Source organism: Lotus japonicus, chromosome 3 (assembly GCF_012489685.1).
Source record: "Lotus japonicus ecotype B-129 chromosome 3, LjGifu_v1.2".
In the NCBI taxonomy this organism is placed as follows: domain Eukaryota; kingdom Viridiplantae; phylum Streptophyta; class Magnoliopsida; order Fabales; family Fabaceae; genus Lotus; species Lotus japonicus.
In genome coordinates, this window is record NC_080043.1 from 60121735 (window position 1) to 60147117 (window position 25383).

The 25383-nt window shown below is 40.2% G+C and overlaps 4 protein-coding genes and 2 pseudogenes across 4 annotated transcripts; 3 read left to right on the forward strand and 3 right to left on the reverse strand.

Annotated features, from left to right (window-relative positions):
- Positions 1-3882: 3882 nt before the first annotated feature.
- Positions 3883-8905, forward strand: LOC130744441 (pentatricopeptide repeat-containing protein At5g19020, mitochondrial-like; annotated as a pseudogene).
- Positions 8906-12189: 3284 nt separating this feature from the next.
- Positions 12190-12719, forward strand: LOC130749635 (uncharacterized). The gene is made up of 2 exons (XM_057603008.1): positions 12190-12274; positions 12366-12719. The coding sequence occupies exons 1-2, from the start codon at positions 12203-12205 to the stop codon at positions 12702-12704; spliced, it is 411 nt and encodes a 136-aa protein (XP_057458991.1). The 5' UTR covers positions 12190-12202; the 3' UTR covers positions 12705-12719.
- Positions 12720-13034: 315 nt separating this feature from the next.
- Positions 13035-14663, reverse strand: LOC130749636 (uncharacterized). The gene is made up of 4 exons (XM_057603009.1): positions 14311-14663; positions 13905-14047; positions 13298-13788; positions 13035-13203 (listed from the first exon to the last, which is right to left on the reverse strand). Exons 2-3 carry the CDS (start codon positions 14043-14045, stop codon positions 13330-13332), a joined length of 600 nt encoding a protein of 199 aa, XP_057458992.1. The 5' UTR covers positions 14046-14047; positions 14311-14663; the 3' UTR covers positions 13035-13203; positions 13298-13329.
- A 222-nt stretch (positions 14664-14885) lies between these two features.
- Positions 14886-16792, forward strand: LOC130744444 (pentatricopeptide repeat-containing protein At5g19020, mitochondrial-like; annotated as a pseudogene).
- An 814-nt stretch (positions 16793-17606) lies between these two features.
- LOC130744793 (uncharacterized) lies at positions 17607-19278 on the reverse strand. Its single transcript, XM_057596947.1, has 2 exons — positions 18972-19278; positions 17607-17971 (listed from the first exon to the last, which is right to left on the reverse strand). Exons 1-2 carry the CDS (start codon positions 19203-19205, stop codon positions 17936-17938), a joined length of 270 nt encoding a protein of 89 aa, XP_057452930.1. The 5' UTR covers positions 19206-19278; the 3' UTR covers positions 17607-17935.
- Positions 19279-19874: 596 nt separating this feature from the next.
- Positions 19875-24015, reverse strand: LOC130744792 (protein farnesyltransferase/geranylgeranyltransferase type-1 subunit alpha). The gene is made up of 5 exons (XM_057596946.1): positions 23722-24015; positions 23546-23655; positions 23302-23422; positions 21089-21184; positions 19875-20426 (listed from the first exon to the last, which is right to left on the reverse strand). The coding sequence occupies exons 1-5, from the start codon at positions 23947-23949 to the stop codon at positions 19992-19994; spliced, it is 990 nt and encodes a 329-aa protein (XP_057452929.1). The 5' UTR covers positions 23950-24015; the 3' UTR covers positions 19875-19991.
- Positions 24016-25383: the final 1368 nt, after the last annotated feature.

Sequence of the window (25383 nt, forward strand, 5' to 3'; positions counted from 1 at the left end):
AATGGTTCATCCAGGATGGATTTCATCCAGGATGGATAACGGGAATGGTCCATCCATAGTGAAAATGCTTCACTTGTGGCGAACGGGAACGCGTCACAAATCCGGATACATATTGTGCATTTCACGCATACATTCATGCTGACTGAGATTGTGTGCTGTTTGTTTATTGAAGCAATGTTAGAGCCATAACATGCTAGGATTGTTTATATGTATATATATCAACATATATCTATACCCCATATCACATGTTGAGTGTATATCTACTTATTGCTGTGAGTTGACCCTAGCGCCTTGGCTTTGTTTGTATGTTTGTGTTTGGGCGGTCGGCCTGCTGCCAGATGTCGATGGCCGACTGGTGTTCGATGGTCTCTCCCTCGGGGGGGATCAGATATGAGCTTGTGGATCGGGATGCCCCCACCGCTTGGGTGATCGATGTTGTGGGTCATCGAGCGACGTACCGGGGAAGGGTCATGGAGGACCGGACTGACGAGTGTGAACATCTGACGAAAGAAGTTCTACGACGCATGGAGCTGAGCTTCAACTTGCCGTCTTCAGTTCGCCGAGGACTCGGATGTGTGAGCAGTTATGGGTTGGTAGAGTTAGGCAGGCGTCATATTTGTGTAGAGCTCTGATTCGTTTTGCTTTTGGGACGGGGTAGGTTCCCGACGCATGGCTTTTGTGTGGTTCTCTTATTGAGGGATCACAGTGAGTCAGTCGGACTATAAGAGTCTTTGCTTAGGCCATTTTGAGGCCGACTTTCTCCCAGTGGATTGTAATTATAACCTTTTCACTCACACTTCTGGATCTGTAACTATTTGCCTACGGGCACACTACTTTGGAGTCACTGCGAGTGCGCGTGACATGGGAGTGCAGCTGAGGCTGTACATGTGTATATATTTGTGTGTTGGTTGGGTTTTGTCTTTATTTTCTATTGCTTGATTTAAAAGGTATCAAACAAAAAAATTACCTGTTTTCAGCGTAAAGTCTATTTTTGGTTACTAAAGTGACACCTGGAAATCGGGGTGTTACACTCATGGCTATTGTCAAAGACAAAGGAGCAGAGTCAAAGGAAGCTGTTGACTCTGACTCAGAATCAGAAGGAGATCCAGACTCTGACGATGAAAATGAGGTATTTGATTCTTTCTCAACTTCTGAACTTAAAGATGCTTTGTCTGAAATTATGGATAAATATAACTCTCTCTTGACTAAGCATAAAAGGTTGAAAAAGAATTTCTCTGTTGCCTCTGAAACTTCTTCTGAACATGAGAAAATTATTTCTGATTTGAAAAATGATAACCATGCTTTAGTTATTTCTAACTCTGTGCTTAAGAATCAAATTGCTAAGTTAGAAGAAGTTATTGCCTGCGATGCCTCTGATAGTAAGCATGAATCTAAGTATGAAAAATCTTTTCAAAGATTCCTGGCTAAAAGCGTAGATAGAAGCTTGATGGCTTCATTGATCTATGGCGTGAGCAGAAATGGAATGCGTGGCATTGGGTATTCTAAACCAATTAGAAATGAGCCCTCTGTGCCTAAAGCTAAATCTTTGTATGAATGCTTTGTTCCCTCTGGTACCATATTGCCTGACCCTGTACCTGCTGAAGCTGCTAAACCTCCTCTTATAAAGGGATCTTTCTCCATGTCTAAATATCATGCAAAAATTCCTGTATATTATCCTGTTGAAAGACCCAAAGTTGTCAGAACTTCTGGGCTAACTAACAAGAAAGGACCCAGAAAGTGGGTACCTAGGGATAAGATTATATATGTTGCAGATATCTTCAGTAGGTCCATCGAAACTCCAACCATGGAACTTGGACAGTGGATGCAAGCAACACATGACGGGAGAAAGGCATATGTCCCAAGATCCAATACTTGAACCTGAAGGTGAAGTTGATCTTGGAGGCATCAGTAGAGTAAGATTTGGTCAAGTCAAAGCTAGCTGAAAAAGATTGCAGAGATGAGCATGACCGTTTCAGATAGAAACAAAGACTCATAACTTGTCAAACCAGAAGCAACAACATCAGAAGATGCTACTACAACTTCTGACTTGCGTCATCAGAAGAAGAGTAGGTTCATAGCTTCTCATTCTGAAGCATCTGAAGATGGAATTTTTTCCAGAATGGAGATGTCACCAGAACCTCTGGACTTTGACACTTCTGCTCTCATAAGAAGATATACTAATCAGCAGCCAAGTATCCCTTGGTATTACTTCTGAGGGGGAGTATTTCGTCTTATGCTCTTACTATTTTTTTTCCACCTTCATTCTTTTTGCTTATGACAAAAAGGGGGAGAACTTATAGTATCTTGACAACTCCTATTTTATTTAGCTCAGAATCTAGATATTACTAACATTGATATTAAGTATTAGATTCAGGGGGAGCTTAGCTCAGAATCAAGCACGAGTCTTGGATTCAGAAGGAGCAAGATAAACTATACACATCAGGATAAGTTTTAACTCTGATACCCTATACTCTGAGTGTATTCAGTTTATTTGTTTAGAGTTGTTCATCAAAATACATGGTTTTGTCATCATCAAAAAGGGGGAGATTGTAAGATCAAGATTTGGTCATGTGGTACAACTCTATGTTTTGATGATAACAAGTATTTATTTGTGGATGAACAACTATGATACTCTAATGTTTGTCTTGAGTGTTTTGACAAACAGGTTCTGATTCTGACACCAGAAGATATATTCGTCAGAAGATCAGAGGATCTGAAGATCAGAAGATCAGAGGATCAGAAGATCTGAGGATCAGAGGATCAGAAGATCAGAGGATCTGAAGATCAGAAGATCTGAGGATCAGAGGATCAAAAGATCAGAGGATCTGAAGATCAGAGGATCAGAGGATCAGAGGATCAGAGGATCAAAAGATCAGAGGATCAGAAGATCTGAGGATCAGAAGATCTGAAGACCAGAAGCTCTGAGGGACCAGAGGCTTTGAAGGTTCAGAAGCTCTGAAGGTCCAGAAGCAGAAGTTACGAAGGTCAGAGGATCCAAGCATCCCTCTGACTCTGATCACCAAGCTTCACAAGTTCCAACACGAAGCATTCCTCTGATCAGAAGTCATTGGTTAAAGGCAAATGTCTCTATCAAGAAGTACAAGAGCAGTGTACTATTCTGAAAAGCCTACCTACCAAGGTTAAGCCACAGCAGGTTCTGGAAGTTCCAGAAATGCCCTCCAACGGTCATATTCTCTCAACAGAAATATCCTTTGCACCTTGGACTATAAAAGGCTGAAGAAAAGAAGAAAGAAGTGCAAGAGAAAAATCAAGAGCTGCAATACAAGAAAAGATTCAGCCTCTACTTTCTTCATCTGTTCTTATTTAGTTTACACTCAGCTTATTTAGAAGCAAACCTTTGTAAACACCAACCTCAAACAGTTGTTTGATTTTCCTTAAGGGACCGGGTAGGTCAGTATCCTTAAGAAGACTAAGAGAGTGAATCTTAGTGGTGATTCCTTTAGGAGATCAAGGTTGATCGGATCCTAGAGAAGACTAAGAGAGTGAATCTTAGTGATAGCTAAGTCAGTGTATTGTTAGTCACTTGTAGGTTTCAAGTGCAGTTGTAACAATTATCTGATTAGTGGATTGCCTTCATTCTAAGAAGGAAGAAATCACCTTAACGGGTGGACTGGATTAGCTTGAGGGATTTATCAAGTGAACCAGGATAAAATACTTGTGTGCTTTTCTCTTTTCTCTATCGTTATCCGCTGCACCATCTATCTTAGAGAAACCGAAAAGATTTACTTTAAATCTTAAGGGGAAAGTTTTTATATTGAAAACGCTATTCAACCCCCCCTTCTAGTCGTTTTTCACACCTTCAAAGGGATCAATCCTTGTTTTGAAGAATTTGATGCATGCCTACTGTCTTTGTTCAGGTGTATGGGAAGTGAGAAGATTGTTTTTGACAAGATGCGTGAACGGAATTTGGTTACGTGGAATGTGATGTTAAATGGATATTCAAAGATAGGATTTGTTAACATGGCTTGGGGGTTGTTTGATAGAGTTCTTGTTAAAGAAGTGATTTCGTGAGGCACAATGATTGATTGTTATACCCGTGAAACATTAACGATTTATCGTGGAATGTTAAGAACTGGAGTAGGGTCTAATGAAGTCATGATTGGGAATATAATTTCAACATCCGGTGGACCGAATGAATTGCATGGAATAGTTGTTAAGAAAAGTTTTGACTATAACAATTTTTACACACTACGTTTATTTGTATTTATGCAACTTGTGGGATGGTGGACCTTGCCTCTTTGAATTTGATGTGGGTGTGAAGGATCACCTAGAACCATGGAATGCTCTTATTGCTAGATTCATAAAAAATGGAATGATAGACCACGCAAGGCTAGTCTTTGATGAGATGACTGAATGAGATGTGTTTTCGTGGAGTACCATGTTTTCTGGCTATGCACAAACTAAACAGCCCAAGATGGCACTTGAAATCTTCCATAAAATAGTAGTTAGTGGAGTATAACCAAATGAAGTCACCTTGGTGAGTGTAATGTCTGCAATTGTCGTACTATCCACATTGACTGAAGGAAGATGAGCCAATGCTTACATAAGTAGTTAAGGTTTTCCTTTGAATGACAATTTTCATGATGCTCTGGTCGATATGTATGCAAAGTGTGGGAGCATAAACAACACCTTACAATTTTTGAATCAGATTTCAGACGAAGTCTATTATGTGTCCCCATGGAATTCAATTTTATGTGGGGTAGCCTCACATGGATATGCAAGTATGTGCCTAAATGTTTTTTTCTGATTTGATGAGGATCATATTAGACCAAATCCAAATTCATTTATAGGAGTTCTAAGTGCTTGTTGCCATGTGGGGCTTGTTGAGCCTTGGAGGAGAATATTTAAAAGCATGAAGAGTACACATAATGTTGAACCGGATATCAAGCATTATGGTTGTATGGTTGATATTTTGGGTAAAGCAGGGCTAGAAGAGGAAGTTGACGAAATTATTAGTAGCATGCCTATGGAGGCCGACATTATGATCTAGGAACGTTTTTAGCGGCATGTAAAACTCATGGAAATGTCAAATTGGAGAGAGGAATTCAGAGAGTTTGGAAAGATTGGCATCATCTAATGTTGGAGGTCAAGTTCTCATATCAAACATATATGCAGGTGCAGAAAGGTGGGAGGATGTATCATTGGATCACTTACTTTGTTTTTCTAATTCTAACGATGAAGATTCTTATATTTCAGAATCAATTTTTTTGTAGGAATCATCATACTTAGGTTATGTATATTGTCTAGAAATGCTCCTTACCACTTGTGCTTTAAGTATAATGTTATTGTTATATTAGGATTTAAATTTTGTTTTGGAACCTGGACATGTGGAAATCAGGGAATGCCTTTTTTGTGCTACTTCTCGAAATAAGAAATGAACAACGTTGTTGATACCAAACGAGGAAGGGTTTTGAATACAATCTCATCTAGAATGTGTAGTTAACTAACAGAAATGCAATAACGGTCAAGGATGTGTTAAATTTCTATCTGGTACCTAGGTCCCGTTGTAAGCTTAACAAATGTGTTGGTCATTTTGCTTCGTTATTTTTGGTTTTTGTATGCATAAAGTTCAAGACAAAGTAGTATGAGGGATCGAATTTGGAATCTAATTATCACAGACGTCTAATATTGGTGTTCTTTTCTGTGAGCCTCAGACTCAAAATCGTTCATCGATCTCTTTCACTCAAGCAACCAAATCCTACTCTACTAAGATGGGTTTCAAGTTCCAAATCCATAAATGTCCCTTCACTCCATCAAGACCCTCAACCCTGATTTCGCATATTCCGCGACCTCAGGCAACACTAGAACCCCTCCAAGTGAGAGATTACATTGGTTTCTGCACTCAAGTCATGTTCTTCCCTCTCATACCATTCTCAGGTTCGCCAAATCCATTTGATGGCCTTGAAACTCGGATTCTACTCTCACACCTTCATTCAAAACAGCTTAATTAACATGTATGCCAAATGCGGTTTAATTTTTGATTCTCTATTGCTTTTTGAGGCTTGTCCTTTGTTGGACATTGTATCCTATAACATTATGGTCTCTAGGTATGTGAAAGTTGGTCAATTGGACGATGCTCGCCAATTGTTTGACATAATGCCTAGAAAAGGTTATGTCTCCTACACAACTATGATCAAGGGTCTTGTCTGAAATGATTGCTTTTGAGAAGCCCTTGAGGTTTTCAAGGACATGATGTATGTTGTTGCAGTCCCTATTAGCTTGAATCTAATGAATGTGATATCTTCTTGCTCACATTTTGGTGAAATTTGGAACTGTCAAATGATTCATGCCTTGGCGGTTAAATTGTTTGTTGAGGGATCAATCCTTGTTTTGACGAATATGATGCATGCATACTGTCTTTGTTCAGGTGGATGGGAAGCAAGAAGGTTGTTTGACAAGATGCCTGAGCGGAATTTGGTTACGTGGAATATGATGTTAAATAAATATTCAAAGACATGCTTATGGTGTACTTTCAGTCAGTTCAGTGTATGACTCTTTTCATGGTGAAGGGATTGCTTATGAATTTGAGATATTTAACAAACTATGGGTTATCCAAGCTCCTTCCAATCATGTGGTGTTGGCCTAAAAAAGGAATGCTCAACCTCCCTCTGTTTCTAAACACTGTGTTGTGTGTGTTCAACATGAGGAATCCTCATCACATTTGTTCTTCTCATGCCCGGTGGTTTGGAGGATATGGATGCAGATGTATTCTTGGTTGGGATTCTATACAGTTTTGTCGGAGGATGGTGTATCTCATTTCTCTCAGCATGTGGTGGGTTGTGGCGGAATGGATAAAATACTCAGAATGATATGGGTGGCTACAATGGCTTCGGTTTGGTCATTTAGAAACAGGGTTATATTTAAGAATAGGACAAGTGACAGTTCTGGAATTCTTGAGTCAATACAATATCAAAACTGGTTGTTGTGCAAAGTGAAGGTGAGTGGTTTTCACTATTGTGTTTGAATGGACAATGAATCCATTAATTTGCATTAAATTTGTTATTCACTAATTGGAAGGCTGCACACTGCTTGTTGATGGTGCTAACGTAAGTTTGGCTTTGAGATTGATGGTTGCAGTCATTATTCATATGGGGGAATTTATACAACTGCTTTCAAAAGAAGGACCTTTGGTTATCTTTCTTTTATGAGTTGGAATTGGCGGGCCTTATCTGGAAGTGTGAAAAATTTGTTTTGATCGTGGTTCTTCCATTGTTATTTGGCCAAAGGGAGGAAATTTATTTGTTGTAGTATATCATTCTGGGTTAATTCAAATCCATGTTACAGTTTTCTCATTGGGCGTCTTTTGTTGGTGGCACTTGACTTTTACAACCCTCGGGAAGCTTTGGAATGGTTTTGGAGCAGTGGGATATAGCTTTAGTTCGATTGATCATTTGCCTAGTACTCCTTGGAGGTTTCCTATAGATTTTAGAAATTTTGTAATCTTTTTCCTTCACTAGGTTTTCTCAAGGGGGCTTTTCCTAGTAAGATTTTAATGAGGCATTTTTTCTAAAATCTATCTTTCAAGGAGTAGGTTGGTTAACATTGGTAGGAGAAAGATTTTTAATTTCTGTAATTTGTAATTTGTAATTTTTTATTCTTAACTTGTTTTTCTTTCTCTCTTGTATTGGATTGAAATACCCCTAGTACTTTATTCAATATATTTTCCATGGCTTATAAAAAAACAAAACAGGCTTTGTTAACATGGTTGGGGGTTGTTTGATAGAATTCTTGTCAAAGATGTTATTTCATTGGGCATAATGATTGATGGTTATACCTGTGAAGCTTTAATGATTTATCGTGCAATGCTAAGAACTGGAGTAGGACCTGATGAAGTCATGATTATGAATTTTATTTAAACATGCGGTGGATCGACTGCAATTGCATGGAACAGTTGTTAAGAAAAGTTTTGAATATAACAATTTTTTACACACTACATTTATCTCTATTTATGCAACTTGTGGGATGGGGGACCTTGCCTCTTTGCAATTTGATGTGGGTGTGAAGGACCACCTAGAATCATGGAATGACAGACCACACAAGGCTAGTCTTTGATGAGATGCCTGAATGAGATGTGTTTTCGTGGAGTACCATGATTTCTGGGTGTGCACAAACTGAACAGCCCAAGATGGCACTTGAAGTCTTTCATAAAATGGTAGTTAGTGGAGTATAACCAAATGAAGTCACCATGGTGAGTGTAATCTCTGTAATTGCAGCACTATCCACATTTACTGAAGGAATATGAGCCCATGATTACATAAGTAGTTAAGGTTTTCCTTTGAATGACAATTTGCATGCTACTCTGGTCGATATGTATGCAAAGTGTGGCAGCATAAACAACGCCTTACAATTTTTCAATTATATTCAAGACGATGTCTATTCTGCGTCCTCATGGAATTCAATTTAATGTGGGTTAGCCTCACATGGATATGCAAGTATATGCCTAGATGTTTTTTTTTATTTGTTGACGGATCATATTATACCAAATCCAAATACATTTATCGGAGTTTTAAGTGCTTGTTGCCATGTGGGGCTTGTTGAGCCTAGACGGAGAATATTTAAAAGTATGAAGAGTACATATCATGTTGAACCAGATATCAAGCATTATGATTTTATGGTTGACATTTTGGGCAAAGCAGGGCTATTAGAGGAACTTGATGAAATTATGAGGAGCATGCATATGGAGGCCGACATTGTGATATGGGAACGTTTTTAGCGGTATGTAGAACTCATGAAAATGTTAAATAGGAGAGAGGAATGCAGAGAGTTTGGCAAGATTGGCACCATGAGATGGTGGACCAACATATATGCATATGTAGGAAGGTGGGAGGATGTATCATTTCTTAGAATGGTCATGCTAGGTCAGAAAATGGAGTACTTAACATGAAGTGAACTGGAACGTGAGGTTTAACATGGGTGGAGTTAAGGCCCGGCTAGCCTGGACACTTGCACAGACTCCGTGGCAAAAAAAAATTGATTTGGCCTGTAAATGAAAAAAAGACCCTTTTTTTCATCCTGGGCATAAAATACAATGGAGAAAATGATTTTTCTTTTTTGGTTCAGCCTGGTCCATTCCTTCAACCTAAAACCAAAAAAAGAAAAAAGTCCATATAAAACTTCAACCTGGTCCACATCCTTAATCTTCTCTCTCACTTTCTCACTCACGCCCGCAGCCTCCTTCGTCGCCGCCGTTTTGGGGAGTTGGGTTTGGGGCCCCCCCTATGGGGCTCCGCGCCCCACTTAAAGTGGGGAAATTACGGAAAAACCCCCCTTTAAAAGAATACGGAATATTAAATTTCGTATTCAATACGGAATATAAAGTTCCGTATTATATTACTATGTAATTGACAGGGGTTTTTTCAAAACCCATTTCAGCGCTCCAAACCCATTTCCCAACCCTTGCTCTGCAATCTTCGAGACCGACGCTCTCCTTGCTTCAATCATCATCTGGACAGGGTACCATCGTCTCCATCATCAACCCCATTCTCCCCATTCATTGCATTGAACCTAGAGGTAAGTAAGTTTGGATTTCAACTTGAATTCACCATTTAACTTGAAATTATGGAATCTTTCAACCCTAGGATAGTCGATTTATGCTTAAGTAGATGTTAGGTTGGCTGAAATTGTATAAATTGGTCTTTGGGGCGAGTTCCAATCATGCAATGTCGTTAATGGAGTTCTGGTTCGATACGGAACATAATATTCCGTATTCAATATGAAACTTAATGTTCCGTATTGGATATGAAACTTAATGTTCCGTATTGGATATGAAACTTAATGTTCCGTATTTGGTGTCTGTTTAGAGTTATAAACTTAATTTATAAAATGTTTTTATAAAACTTAATATAATTAGCTTAGTTTATTTATAAAACCTAATCTAATTAGCTTAGTTAATTTATAAAATGTTTTTAAACTTATAATTAACATCGTGAATTATTTAGTGATTTTATTTAGAGATTTAATTGAGAAATTTAGTAATTGAGCGAGTATAATTTATTCAGTGAATTTATTTAGAAAATGTTTGCTCTGAATATATAGTGAGAATGAAGAACAGAAAGAGGTCTCGAGCTAGTGAGGATGCGGGGCCTACAGAGGATAGACACCGGCGATTACATGCTTCTAGCCGGCGCGGCGATCATGTTGCGACCTCTCACGCGGTTGAGGCTTCAGCTCCAGCTCCAGTTGATTCTATGCAGTCGCCCATGGTAGAGGCTTCAGCTCCAGCTCCAGTTGAGCCTACTGATCCAGTTCCTACTCCGCCGTCTCCCATGGTTGAGGTACCTCGCCATGAGTCACCAGGCGAGGAGTCATCAGGCGAGTCGTCATCCGGCGATGAGTCATCCGACGAGGAGTCATCCGGCGAGGAGGGGTCATATGACGAGGATAGTATTCCTCCTCCTGATGTTGATGCTGATGTCGTGCCAGAGGCACAGGGTGGCGAGGAGGACCTGATCCAGAGGTTGCCGCCGTTTCCGGGGGGGCCTGTTGATCTGTCGCTTCTCACGCATTATGCTGATCACAAGGCTCCCTGGACGTGGCATGCACTCCTACGCACAGACGAGCGGTATGTGGACCGTCGACACTTGAGGGTGGCCACAGCTGGGGGGAAGGTTTGGAACCTTGCTTGTGATGGTGATTCAGACAGTCACAGGAGGGTTCGAGAGTTGATTGAGCAGACGGGTCTTCATCAGCTACCCTGGTGCAGCTACTCGGAGACAGATGCAGGCCTCATTTTGGCCCTTGTGGAGCGATGGCATGAGGAGACTAGTAGCTTCCACATGCCGTTTGGGGAGATGACCATCACCCTGGACGACGTGTCGGCTCTTCTCCATCTCCCAATGGGGTCGAGGTTCTATACGCCTGGGAGGGGGGAGAGGGACGAGTGTGTTGGATTTATTAATCCAGCGTCACCCTTAGGATTCGATGGGCTTAACATCCCACCCCATGGCGCTTAACATCGCAGCCCCTTGAGGACTCTGTGCTATAAGGAAATAAAGTTGCGCCCTCACTAACAGCAATTGCTTTTGGCGTAGTGGTAAGCGCTTGATCCAATAAGTGGTATCAGAGCAAGGTCATGGGTTCGAATCCCCCGGCTAACACTGGGGGGGAGATTGTTGGATTTATTAATCCAGCGTCACCCTTAGGATTCGATGGGCTTAACATCCCACCCCATGGCGCTTAACATCGCAGCCCCTTGAGGACTCTGTGCTATAAGGAAATAAAGTTGCGCCCTCACTAACAGCAATTGCTTTTGGCGTAGTGGTAAGCGCTTGATCCAATAGAGTGTGCAGCGCTATGTGCTGAGTTGATGGGAGGATCTGTTGCTCGTTATCATGCTGAGTTTGATAAGAACAGGAGCCAGACTATTCGCTTTGGGGTCTTGCAGACCCTGTATGATGCTGCGTTGGAGGGTATGTCTTAATTATTACTTGATTAAATAGTATCTATTATTATTGTATTGTTATAAACTGTTAACTCAATTCATTTCATTGTAGAGCACCGATATGAGGACGCTGCACGGATTTGGCTGGTGAACCAGCTAGGCGCGACGCTCTTTGCTAGCAAGAGCGGTGGATACCACACGACCGTCTACTGGATAGGTATGTTGCAGGATCTCGGTCGAGTGTCCGAGTACGCGTGGGGCGCGATTGCGCTCGCTACGTTGTACGACCACCTTGATCGAGCGTCCAGGAGGGGGACGGCCCAGATGGGAGGTTTCAGCTCACTCTTGCTAGGATGGGCCTACGAGTACCTTTCTGATCGCGTCATTATCCGGAGGGCGGATCCGGAGTACTCGCAGGCCCAGCCTAGGGCGCGGCGGTGGGTTACGTCCCGGGTCGGGCATGCAGGCCTCGATGAGAGGCGAGTCATGCTCGATGAGCTGACGGTGGATGACATTATATGGACCCCATTTGAGGACCATCGGGCTCATCGACCACGGGATCAGAGGGCCATGTATTCTGGCTACATCCGGACGCCATTTGGTCGTGTTGTTCGACGACATCTACCAGAGAGGGTTCTGCGCCAGTTTGGCTACATCCAGGATGTCCCTCGACACCCCTCCGAGATCCAGACGACTGGGTCCCTTGCTGAGACCGCAGATGCTGCCTATGCTGATTTTGTGCCGCACCTGCGCCCTCAGGGGATCCCTGCTACTCATTCGGCAGAGGCTGTGGAGGAGTACATGAGGTGGTATGGCGGTGTGTCCCATCGGTTCATCATCCCTGATGATAGGAGGGAGGAGTTCAGTGCTGTGGTAAGTTTGAATTTTATTTTTCATGCAATTGTGATTTTTTGTTCATGATATTTTATTTGTACACTCACATTTATGTACATTATTTTTGCAGACGGTTGTGCGTCGGGTCGTGGACTTGTTGGAGCAGTCACTGGAGGTGCCAGATGCTCTTGCAGTTGGCACGCATGCCCGATCCCTCACTGAGAGGGCGCTGGATCTTATTAGATCCAGCGCATTCATCGGTACCCAGGGAGTAGCCTTTGCTGCTGTCCGAAGAGCTGGAGCTGCAGGAGGCAGAGGTCGTGGAGGTAGAGCGCGTGGAGGCAGAGCCCGTGGAGGCAGAGCCCGTGGAGAGGGTGCACCTGCAGAGGGCGCTCGTGGAGGCAGAGCTCGTGGACCTAGAGGTCGGAGGGGTGGCGGTAGGGGTGGCGGTAGGGGTCGGGGCGAGTGACTGTATATTTGTATATTTTTTTGTGTACTTTTATATTATGACATGTGACGACATTGTATGGACTCTTTTTATATTAACCACGCTTTCTATTTCCACCTATTATGTTTAGACTCTTATAATGAAAAATAACCTGTATAACTACACCGTGAATAATGAAAGGCAAGATAAGTAACATAAGGCCCATCAATATACCAATGACCATCAAATTACTATTATTAAAAGCAGCAATGAACAACATAAGGGCAAGGCCCATCAGATTAATATTATAGAGCGTTTACAAATGAATATTACACAAAGTGTGGTGTCAGTCTGTGGTGATGTCTACATAGCTTTGGTGACTAAGAGGAACACCAAAAGTAACAAGCCAAGCTTCGAATTCTGATGTGAACCTGTGTAAACGTGTAACATATGGGACGCACCAGCTTACTGATATAGGATCAACATACCGTTCCCACTGGAGAGCAATTGGCGGCATAGAATGTCCAGGAGTTAGATGGAGCTACATTATAGAGAATAACAATAAAATTAGATAACTTACAAATACAACAAATTAATTCACAAACTGGATATTAGTGTACGCAATAAAAAAATACCTGTACAAAGTGATTTATCACATGACCAACAGCTATAACACGATGTACAGGAGGTGGAAGTTTAAAGGATTGTTTTCCTTCAAAGTCAACAGCATCTTTCTCGGTGGAACCCAACTCTTTGACATTTTTTCCACTTGCTCCTTCTCTTCGGAATTTAGACGACCAACAAAATTGTGGCCAAGTAGTGACCTAGCTGGTTCATGGTTGTGTGTACCTTCCATCACCTTTAGCCGCCAATCTCTATCTATGTCATTTTTCATAGGTCGTCCTTTTAGTCTAAAAGGACATTCTGTCTTTTGTGTTCTCGTTCCTTCAACAAGGTCAGGGTCTCTGTAGGGAACATACTTACCATGCTTCTCGCACCCCAACATGACATAAGCTTTTCTGCTTCCATTCCCACCGCTATCTGACTTTGTGATCAACACAACATATCCATTTTCAATCGCAATTCCATGAACCCAATTGATAAGATCATCACGGGTAGGGAAAATCTGTTCAATGATGCATACCCAACACACAAACAAGGCATAAACAAGGGTGATCAAGACATAATAAGAATTGATATATTACACTTTCAAAACAATGCAAAAATCTGTTCAAAGAATACCTGATCAGTTGTAAATAAATGCGAGACATCTATACTTATACACGGGGGTACAAATGCTGGTGGTGGCACCTCTTCAGGTTGAGCATTGTTCAATCCAACTTCAATCAATTGGGATTCATGAAATAAAAATGATTCTGTCATCCCTGGAAGAGAATACGGAACTTTATTATCCATATTGAATACGGAACTTTATAATTCGTATTGAATACGGAAATTTATAATTTGTATTGAATACGGTATATTAATTTTCGTATAGACTCCGAAACTTTATATTCCGTATTTTAACACATCTCAGAATTCAGAAAATCATCATTCTAACTACTTAATCTACTTAATCTAACTACTTAATCTAACAACTTCAACTACTTAAACTAACAACATACAACAAACAACTAACAACACTTACCTCAAATGCTATCTTTTTGCATCCAATGGTGGAGAGCTTGCCAATGAAGGAGTTGGTGGTGGTGGTAGGAAGAATGGAAGTGAGGATGAAAGTGAGGTAGGAGAGGGTGAGAGAGAGGGTGGTCTGGAGGCATTGAGGGGGTTAAGGGGGCTGGTGAGGGGTTGGTGACGGAGGAGTAATGGTGGAGGGGTTGGTGGAGGGAGGAGTAATGGTGGAAAAGGTGATGACTGTCAGAGTTATAATACGGAATTTTAACTTCCGTATTCTATTTTATTGAATACGGAAGTTTAAGTTCCGTAGGGCATTTATGGGTTAAAAAAAAAGAGGTGGGGCGCGGAGCCCCATAGGGGGGCCCCAAACCCAACTCCCGCCGTTTTGCTGCCACAACGCGTTGATTTCGCAGGCAAACTTCTGATTCCATTGTTGTCCATCCCTCTCTTCTCTCTCACGCCGTTTTATTCATGAATTCTCGTCTATTTTTGTCTCTATGATCATGATTTATGAATGTTTCGGTACTGCCACTGTTTGTGAATGATTTATGACTTTATGTTCTTGTGAGATTTGTTACAGTGGCAATGGCGAGGGTGAATGTCTTGAAGTTGAATGATGCTCTCAAGAACATGTACAATGCTGAGAAGCACCACGGTATTTGTCGTTCTGCTATGCTGCTCCCATCAAGACAGGTCAGTATAATTCCTTATTTGTAGTTTTGCAATTCTCTTGTTTGTGTGACGGCAACTTGCCATAGTTTTGTGTTCCAATACAATCTTATATAATGTCTCTTCTGTTTTCTACTTTGCTTGTACCACCACATTGCCTGTACCTAAATTTTTTAATCTACAGATACAGAGTTGTACATTTAGTTTCTATTTGTGTCCCTGACCTTATCTTGCACATAAATGCAGTTTGGGAATATTGTCTCTGCTGGCATCATGGATCATGAAGAGGCTATGAGGAAGAATGTCTCTTCTGTACATTGTCTTGACTACCTCTGCAATGCCAGGCAACACCAGAACCCTGCCGAGTGCGAGCTTGCACTGCTTTCCGCACTCAAGTCCTGTTCTTCCCTCTCATCCCCTTCTCAGGGCCGCCAAATCCATTCGCTGGCTTTGAAACTCGGATTCCACTCCAGCACTTTCATTCAAACCAGCTTGATCAACATGTATGCCAAATGCGGTTCAATTTGTGATGCGAGAAGGTTGTTTGACAAGATGCCTGAGCGGAATTTGGTTACATGGAATGTGATGTTAAATGGATATTCAAAGACAGGCCTTGTTGACATGGCAAAGGAGTTGTTTGAGAGAATTCCTGATAAAGATGTGATTTCTTGGGGCACAATGATTGATGGTTATACCCAATTGGATTGTGTCCGTGAAGCTTTAATGATGTATCGTGCAATGCTAAGAACTGGAGTAGAACCTAATGAAGTCATGATTATGAATTTGATTTCAACATGCGGTCGGCATACTGCAATTGATGACGGCCGACAATTGCATGGAACAGTTGTTAAGAAAGGTTTTGACTATAACGAGTTTTTACAGACTACGATTATTTCTTTTTATGCAGCTTGTGGGATGATGGACCTTGCCTCTTTGCAATTTGATGTGGGTGTAAAGGATTACCTAAAATCATGGAATGCTCTTATTGCTGGATTCATAAAAAATGGAATGACAGACCAGGCAAGACAAGTCTTTGATGAGATGCCTGAAAGAGATGTGTTTTCGTGGAGTACCATGATTTCTGGCTATGCACATACCGAACAACCCAAGATGGCACTTGAAGTCTTCCATAAAATGGTAGCTAGTGGAATCAAACCAAATGAAGTCACCATGGTGAGTGTATTTTCTGCAATTGCCACACTAGGCACATTGAAGGAAGGGAGATGGGCTCATGATTACATAAGTAGTGAATGTATTCCTTTGAATGACAATTTACGTGCTGCTCTGATCAATATGTATGCAAAATGTGGGAGCATTGACAGCGCCTTACAATTTTTCAATCAGATTCGAGACGAAGTCTCTTCTGTGACCCCATGGAATGCAATTTTATGTGGGTTAGCCTCACATGGATATGCAAGTATGTGCCTGGAGGTTTTTTCTGATTTGCTGAGGGATCATAGACCAAATCCAAATACATTTATAGCAGTCCTAAGTGCTTGTTGCCATGCGGGGCTGGTTGGACTTGGGCGGAGAATATTTAAAAGCATGAAGAGTACATATAATGTTGAACCGGATATCAAGCATTATTGTTGTATGATTGCTCTTTTTGGTAGAGCAGGGCTATTTGAGGAAGCTGAAGAAATTATTAGGAGCATGTCTATGGAGGCCGACATTGTGATATCCCGCTAACTTTATTAGCGGCATGTAGAACTCATGAAAATATCTATATAGTAGAGAGGGTAGCAGAGAGTTTGGCAAGATTGACACCATCTCATGGTGGAGGTAAAGTTCTCCTATTTAACATAATTTGTTCTATCCAGTAAGAAGGGCACTTTGTCATCTTTTAAATGTAACTTTTTTACTGGATCCAGTAATTCGGATTTTGATTTGTGAAATCTCCTTCTGAATCTGAATTGTTTAACTACGATACATGTCAGTGGTACTTGGTTATATTTCAGTAGTTTTCATTTTCAATTAATCTTTATAATCTTAAATGATGATGCTTTGTTTTGTATGTTTAAAGTATCTATCCACACTGCCAGATTCCTATCTCGGTCTTCACACGAATAGGCACATTTGGGTTTCATGATCATTTTGTTAGCCTCTATGCTTTATACTAGTTTGTAGCCATCAAAGTAAAGTAGTGTGTCCAAGGAAATGTATCCCCAATGGGCGAATGTCTATGTTTCTATACACAGTAAAATAGGTAGCGTAGCACTACAAACTAGGATAGTGCCCGTCCCGTGCATAGTTTGCTCAACAATTTGTTCGTATTAATTAATTACGTGACAAACACATAAATTGTGTAATAATTTGAATTTACCTCTTTTTAGTGAGTAGAAAATATAAACTGCACCCTTCAGTGATTGATTTTTGTACCTCCCCCACCAAACTCATACGTCTCCTAACTTTTACTACTTAAACTATCATTTGGGAACAAATGTACTTTATAATATATGTCATATCAAGCAAATTTTCAGTCATTTTTAATTAATATAGATGACATTGTTAAATGTTAGATACAATTTTGACTAAATATGTTTACATTATTGTTATTATATTATGATGCAAATTCTGGATAGACGGACCATCAACTTCTGGAGCAAGATATTAACCAAGTAAACATAAGTCTCGCCATCATGCAAAAGAGAGCATTGTTATCTTTAATGTAGAAGATGGAAGATATATTTCATGTTTACAACTCAAACGATAACGGAAACTAAAACAATTGGGATTCGAGGCTGGTGAACTCACACACCTCCTCCAATGTACAAAATCAATTATTAACAAAAATAAAACAAAGTGATTGTTCAAATGAACCGTAAGTGAGAGCTTTTATTGGTCCAGCTCTTATAAGTGATCAATAGATAATCAGCTTTAATAAGTAATAGACCTCTTACATTGAACCAGTAAAGAGTTTGTCCAGATCATGTGAATGGAATCCATTGTAGCTTCTTTGATCCTTCTCAGTGACTGTTAATCCGCTCACCCTTGAGACTAACCTGAAAATTGAAAGGACACAGATTCAAATAAAGAGGTGTTATTTATGTATGATAGTGGATGATCATACATAAATATTAAACAAATGAAAAAATTAAATCAGGCGCAACAAAATTGTATTCCCTCTATTAAGCAAATAGCAACCTCTGCAAAATTGAATAAAGAATATTATTCCAGCAACTAGTATTTAATAGATAACGTCAACATGTCTATGAAGAAGAAAGAGAGATGGAGAGAGACACACACTGAAAACCAAACAGAGAGAAGCAAAACTGAGAGAAAGGCAAGAAAGCTAAGCTTTTGAAATGGAAACTTTTAGAGCTGATTAATTACCAGCACAATCTGAGCAATCTAGGCATGGAATATTTCGAATCAACCACACAATTATTTTATGACAATTCATTTTAGCTGATTTTTCTGCAGATTTAAGTAAAGCCTAATTTCTCTCATAACAACATGGTTTCAACTTAGAGGATGAAGCAACAATAACTTCTTCTCCAGACCATCATAGATGCGAACGTGGAGCGACCCAGCCCATCATAGCCCTGATGTACAATTGCATGGGCGGCAAAGTTGTTGCATCGGTGAAGTACCATGAAGGTCAAGATCATCTCACTAGAAAGTAGAAAATAACCTAAGCCACGAGATCTCCATCCCCTTCACCGATTAGAGCCTCCACATCCTGGAAAATCAAAGTTGTGGCATTGGTTCCCCCACCATCTTTCCCTTTCTACCTTCACCTTATTTATAGTTGTTTAGAAAGCAAATGAAGCCGATGCAAACGCCGAAAGCAATTGAAAATTTCAGAGGAAATTAGGGAAAACATGCAGAGACATACCTAGAGATCATGGAAAAGATTTGATTTCACTCATCTGATGTACTTTAACCTAATCAATCGTAGCTAGAAAGGAAACAACCATACATGCAAACAGTAGAAAAATCGTACGGGAAAATCCAAATGTGTAGTAGGTTCATATAGCACACACTATTACAACGACTTACCAAGGTCATGATTGGCGGCAGGATGTGATTACACTGCCGGAGATCGGGGAAAACAGAGATTTTAGATGGTGTAAAGCAACTCCATTGGAAGCGGGCAACATCAATCTCTTTCACAGCCCCAGAATCCCACAAAATCTGGAAAACACTGGTTGTACAGTAGCCGCCGGGAACGTGGGAAGCTTCTTTCCCACCTTTTCCGGGAAAGAATGATGCTACTAGCACTGGGCGACTCATGAAAGAGGGGAGGAAGACAACAATAGAGAGGTTCAGAAAAAGAAATTACGTTTAAACAGCCCGAATTCACTCTTGTTCAAAACAATCATCTTGTTGATTTGAGGATGGGGTAGGTGAGAACCGTTGGATTAAGATGATGAAGGGCCTAGATTTCCTCTCCCAAATGAACAGTAAAATTAAAGTTTCTCTTTGCTTCAGCTTTATTAAGTGGTACACCCTCCGGTCACTATTATAAACAAAAGTTAGCTTTGTAGGTTCATTCAATAAATGATGTATGTGACCATTTTAATGACCACATACATCATTTATTGAATGAACATAAAAAACTAACTTTTACTTATAATAGTGACCGGAAGGTGTAGATGTCCAATGCAAAACAGGGTTGGTTGATGGGCATAAGTACCCTCCAGCACATTTAACATGTGTGTGAAACATTCAACCGTTAACAGTATCAAATTGGTTGTTAATTTTTTTTTTTTGATGGATACATTTGTGTCTAGGGTTTCAAATTGCGGTTGCGGTCACTACAATTGCGGCCATTGCAGTCACTGCGATGATGTTTCGGCCATTGCGAAGTGATTTCAAAAAAAAAAAATACTCCAGCGCTAGTAATGGGTGTGACTAAGAGGTCATTTATATCCTCACATCATAGCATAGCAAAAACAAATATCCTGTAAAATATAAAATCATTATTTTTCACCCAATAACTTCAATTTTTAAAAACGTTGGTCCATGAGCTATCCAGTTACACAAATTACATAAAGTTGCTCCTTAATTGCCTAGGTACTATGCCGCCACCTGAGAAACTCTACACTTGCGCCAGATCCAATAGTTTGCTCTAATGGGATCAACTTGTTCTAAGATAGAACAAATATTTCTGGCTATATCATGATCTTGTTTATCAAAATCCGAAGTCTTTATAGCCTCAATGGCATCTCTGAAGTCTTCATTTGGTTGATAACCGAGGCTAATAAGATCCAAAAGAGTACTAAGAGCAAACAAATAATTGCTCTTAGTATTCAAAATCTTTAAACATACTGAAGGAACTTGAGGGTCATTTACATATAATGCGGTTTCCCCTTTGAAAAGTCCTCGAAGATATCTCCATGAACTTTCGTTTTCAGGGGAGGCTATAATGGCTTCAACAGTGTAAAGTACTTCAGACTCTCTCATAGCTTTTAAGCCCCCCAAGAATGGAGACCTTGATATGACAAAATATCTCTGTATAAAATAGTACATGTCAATTTTCTGAAATTAAAAAAAGATGAAGAAAATGGTTTAAAAATTAAATAGATTATCAAGTTATTCCATGTGAGGAAAACTTGTAATACATGTAATAAGAACATAGGAAGGAATTAAGGCTCCCCTTTTGTTTTTTTCCTCATTATTGGCTATTCGTGCGAGTAATTAAGTAGCAATAGCTTGTTGTGTCAGGGCAAACACAGGATTCCTAAATTCCCCAGGAACTTTATAGGCACTTATCAGTCCGAGGAATGTTATTGTTCTCATGGATTAGGTAGGGAAATTACAAGACAGCATGGTGTCAAGAAAATATGTGGAAGACAATATGTAGATAATCCTTACAGAAGAATTTAGCTCATTAAGTTATATTGAAGAGACTGAACCCCAAATCAATTAAATTATGCAAAGGACCTAAAAGTAATAAGGAATTTGTGATCTTTGGTAGCAAATTAGCTAAAATTAAGGACCCGGTGGAACTTTGGCACAGTACTGTGAAGTAGTCATTTTCCAGATGTGACTATTTTATTGGCAATGCTTAGTACATCTATAGGCATTTGATCTCAATTAGGCAACAATCATACAATCAATTCTGAATATTATTGTCATGTACCAAGATGGTAACATGCACCAAGGTTGCATACCTGATTCCAAGCGGAGTTGTTAAATATGTCTTCTTCAAGAAGTTGACTACAATAATTGAGTTCATCTTCCCATCCTCCAAGTGTTTGAAGAACCCACTGTCCAACAACAAAAGAAGCAAAATTCTATTGAGTCTTAATAACTACAATAAAATATAGTGCTCAGGCTACTGCAGAAATATTAATCTGGGGACCCATTTACTTATAGAGCAAGTCCTGTTCCACTTACTTCGCCTCATAACTTCTTATAATGTTGAATTCCATCAATCCAACCGTTTAGGGATGGGACATTAACGTTATAATCACACACAACAAATTTTAGATAAATTTAAGATTCATGGTTTTCCATCAATCCAACCATTGAACAATATTGATATTTACTTATATTTTGAAATAATTGCTATGCAATAAAATATGTATGATAAAGTATCAATTGGTTTTCAAATTGTATAAAATTTTGTAGACTTGGTCTATTTAATGAAAACTTTCAACACAACAATTGAATTAATAAAATTCAACATTCATAACCTAACCCAACACCAAAAGCTAGCTCATAATGTGAAGATTGCCCAAGTGTTTATAAGCTCTACTTAGGTCATTTCTTTAGTCAATATGGGATTCCATACCCAAGATTGAACATCTATAGCATGGAGTTCATAGAACCAAGGCTATAATGAAGACTAGTGGAATTTGAGTTCAGTCTAACTCTACCCCAAAAGTTGGCTTAGAGTGAGAGGTGTTTTACCCTTTTATAAACACTTATTTGGCCATATCTCTAGTCAATGTGAGACTTCTCAACATACCCCCTCACGCCTAAGGCTGAAAATCTAGAGCGTGAAATTTGAAGGAATGCACATTTGTGGGTAACGGGTGGGCCATTTATGGATAGTCTCCAATAAGCGGATCTAAAATAAACTCTAATACCATATTAGTGTTTGAGTTAGGACTTAGGTCCAACTCTACACCAAAGGCTAAATGCACATTTGTGGGTAACGGGTGGGCCATTTATGGATAGTCTCCAATAAGCGGATCTAAAATAAACTCTAATACCATATTAGTGTTTGAGTTAGGACTTAGGTCCAACTCTACACCAAAGGCTAAATGCACATTTGTGGGTAACGGGTGGGCCATTTATGGATAGTCTCCAATAAGCGGATCTAAAATAAACTCTAATACCATATTAGTGTTTGAGTTAGGACTTAGGTCCAACTCTACACCAAAGGCTACCTTAGAGGTGAGGGTTATTTCATCCTTTATAAATACTTATTTGGCCTAATCACTAGTCAATGTGGGCTTCTCAACACAGCCCCTCACACATAGGGCTGAACATCTGGAGCGTAGAATTTGTAGGAATGAACATCTGCGAGTGACCTATATGGGTGGTCTAAAATAAACGAGTATGCGATAGACTTTGATACCATCTTAGAATTTAGGCTAAGCTTAAATCTACCCCAATAGCTACCTCAGAGGTGAGGATTTCTCTACCCTTAAGAAACATGTATTTGGTCATATCTCTAGTCCATGTGAGACTTCTCAACAAAGGCAACCTAGATTAGCTGCAATATAGGCGAGTTACGAGTCCACAATGGAAGTGAGAATTCAGTGGATGGTCACAATGAAGGTGGGTAGGGGTCCTCAATGAAGGCGGGACTTCAAATAACTTATCAAAGACAGGCATTAATACCATCTTGAATTTTGATTGGGCTTAACTCAACCCCAAAAATTAGCTCATGAGGTGTAAATTATCCAAGCCTATATAAGCTTTACTTTGACCATATCTCTAGTATATGTGAGATCTCAACATATTATATTATAAAATGAACAATAATTCTTTACCTATCAACTTAACTTTTGGGGTAGTTAGTTCATGACATAGTATCAAATAATCGGAGTCCTTATGATTAAGTGATTAGGAGTTCAATCATGGTTTCCCCATTGCTTATAAAGAAATTGAATCCTAGCACAAAGTTAAACGAGTCCGTGTATTGCCACACAAGACTCAATTGGGTTAGTGAGCTTCCTTGGTGGCTGCTCAATAAAATATGGGCAATGAGCTCTCATTTGAGGGGTGTGATAGAAATATAACAGAAAAACACTGATGTATAATTACTAACCAATTAAAATTATAGAATAGTTGGCTCATGCCAGTAACTTTAATAAGACAAATTAATAATCATGAGTAATTTAAAATTATGGAGACAATGTTAGAAACAAACCTGCCTATGCGACCATGCATGATAATGTTTGGCGTCAACGGACAATATCTTTCTGGTGAACTCAAGTTCAATATGTCTAGCCTCAACACCTAATTTCTCAGCAACCCATCGTCTATGATGCCTATAAACATCAGGCATCAAGATCAATGCGAAGATGTGCGAGTCAAAACAACAATATAGCATAACATCATGTGGTTAATATTAAACACGCCAATAAAATACAACGAAAAACAGAGCATCTCACCAAATCTGATAATTTTTTGAATTGGCACTGGCTACACGCTCCACATACTCTAGTTCACCGTGCAGATCAACTTTCAGTGACTCAAGTAACAACCGCCGGAAATGCCACACCTGCAAAATTGAGATTAGATTTGCGATTTGAAAATTGGTTAGGGTTTTTGAGATTCATAAACGTACGGTGTAGTTTCCGGCGTTGAAGTGGATGACCTCGGCGGTGAGGGAAAGGGCGCGTGAAGAGTGTTCATTAGCGAGGTAGATGGCTCGGAAGTAGTCCATGACTTCGGCGAAGTCTTCGGTGTAGCTGATCGGAACCACCGGGTTTGGGCCGTCGTTTTGCGGCACCGGTGTAACATCCGACCACTCCGCCCTATCCCTCAGCCGCACACGCTCCTCTTCCGATTCCATCGTCTTTCTTCTTTTCCTGATTCTTCCACACTTCACTCCTTCTCTCTCTTTCTCTCTCGCTCGCTCATTACTAGACTGTTTTGTAGTAGCGCTTATTATGGGCTTTGCTTATTTCGGCCCAGCAAATCAAATATCGCAACGCTATTAGTCAATGTCGCTTGGACTTTGAGCTAGGGCTGAGTACAGACCCGTGACCCGACCCAAAACCGAGGTACCCAGACATTCAAAACTCAAACGGGACAGTCCGGGCGGGTCATCGGGTATAAAGAGGGGATAAAATGATTTGAAAAGGGTACTATTGTGCGGGTGCGGGTTTGGAAAATATTTCCCATCGGTGCCCGAATTCGCCGAGCTCAGTAATTTTGTATACAAAAAATTTGAATCAACCCTGCTACCTATGTCACTTTCCTGTAAATCCTATGTCTATGTTATAATTACTATAGACTTTAGATCTATAGCTAACTTATACATCTATTACTCAACTATTTGTTCACATTGCTTCTCAAGAGGAAACCCTTGCTGCTAAGGACAAGGAGATTGCTGATTTGCGCGAGAAACTAGCGGGCAAAGGTAAGGTACTTGTTGAGACCCAGTCGGATTTGGAATCGAAATGCGAACTCTTGGCTGAGAAGGATGCCCAGGCCATCGCCTTGAAGAAGCAGATAAGGAAGGAGGCTGCTCACGCGGCGGCTAATGAGCGTATCCGCGGCTTCCTAATTGCCAAGGCTCAAGTCAAGTACCTCCATCCTACTATTAACCTTGACCTCCTGGGGGCTTTCAAGAAGGTTACCCCCACCAGACTGGTGGGTCCAGAAGATCCGCCGGAAGTTGCTTGCATTGACCTTGGAGACGCTGTGGAACAAGAGAAAAAGATATAATGTTAACCTATTTCGAGTTATTGTAACGCTTAATACTTCTTTTCTTCGCTTAAACTTTTGTTTGTATTTTACTTTCAAGTTATTCGATTCAGCTTTACTTCTTTATGTTTTAGCGCATTTTAGAGTTTTTCTCTCTCGCACCCCCATAGTTCCCTTGTTCCTGAATTACGTCTGACGACATTGATTGTAACACCCCGATTTCGGTGGCGTCACTTTAGTAACCAAAAGTAAACTTAATGCGGAAAAACGTGAATATTTTTTTTCGATAATAACTAAGACAAGACTGAAATAGATAAAACCCAAATGCGAAAAGCAATAAAACTAATATACAAAATATATAACAGCCCCCACTGTAAGTAGCAACTTCGTCACGAGTAAACCTCCAGTGACGGGTAATAGAAGAGTAGCGCCCGTAGGCAATATGTACAAACCAAATGAAAAGGTGAAGTGTCCGCAACACCATCACTCAAAACTGAGAATAAGCTGACCCAATGGTCTGAAAATAAGACCTCCTAAGTCCTCCACTGTCCACGTGGTCCTCCATGATGCGCCCCGA

Coding starts and splice junctions, on each gene's coding strand:
- LOC130744793 (XM_057596947.1), bottom strand. CDS start 19,205: ATGAGTCGCCCAGTGCTAGTAGCATCATTCTTTCCCGGAAAAGGTGGG. Junction 17,972..18,971: donor TGCCGCCAATCATGACCTTG/GTAAGTCGTTGT, acceptor TTCAATTTTCAG/GTTAGTCTCAAGGGTGAGCG.
- LOC130749636 (XM_057603009.1), bottom strand. CDS start 14,045: ATGACAGAATCATTTTTATTTCATGAATCCCAATTGATTGAAGTTGGA. Junction 13,789..13,904: donor ATTTATTTACAACTGATCAG/GTATTCTTTGAA, acceptor ATCATTGAACAG/ATTTTCCCTACCCGTGATGA.
- LOC130749635 (XM_057603008.1), top strand. CDS start 12,203: ATGAGGTGGTATGGCGGTGTGTCCCATCGGTTCATCATCCCTGATGAT. Junction 12,275..12,365: donor GGGAGGAGTTCAGTGCTGTG/GTAAGTTTGAAT, acceptor TTATTTTTGCAG/ACGGTTGTGCGTCGGGTCGT.
- LOC130744792 (XM_057596946.1), bottom strand. CDS start 23,949: ATGGAATCGGAAGAGGAGCGTGTGCGGCTGAGGGATAGGGCGGAGTGG. Junction 23,656..23,721: donor TCAACGCCGGAAACTACACC/GTACGTTTATGA, acceptor TCAATTTTGCAG/GTGTGGCATTTCCGGCGGTT. Junction 20,427..21,088: donor ACAACTCCGCTTGGAATCAG/GTATGCAACCTT, acceptor TATTTTATACAG/AGATATTTTGTCATATCAAG.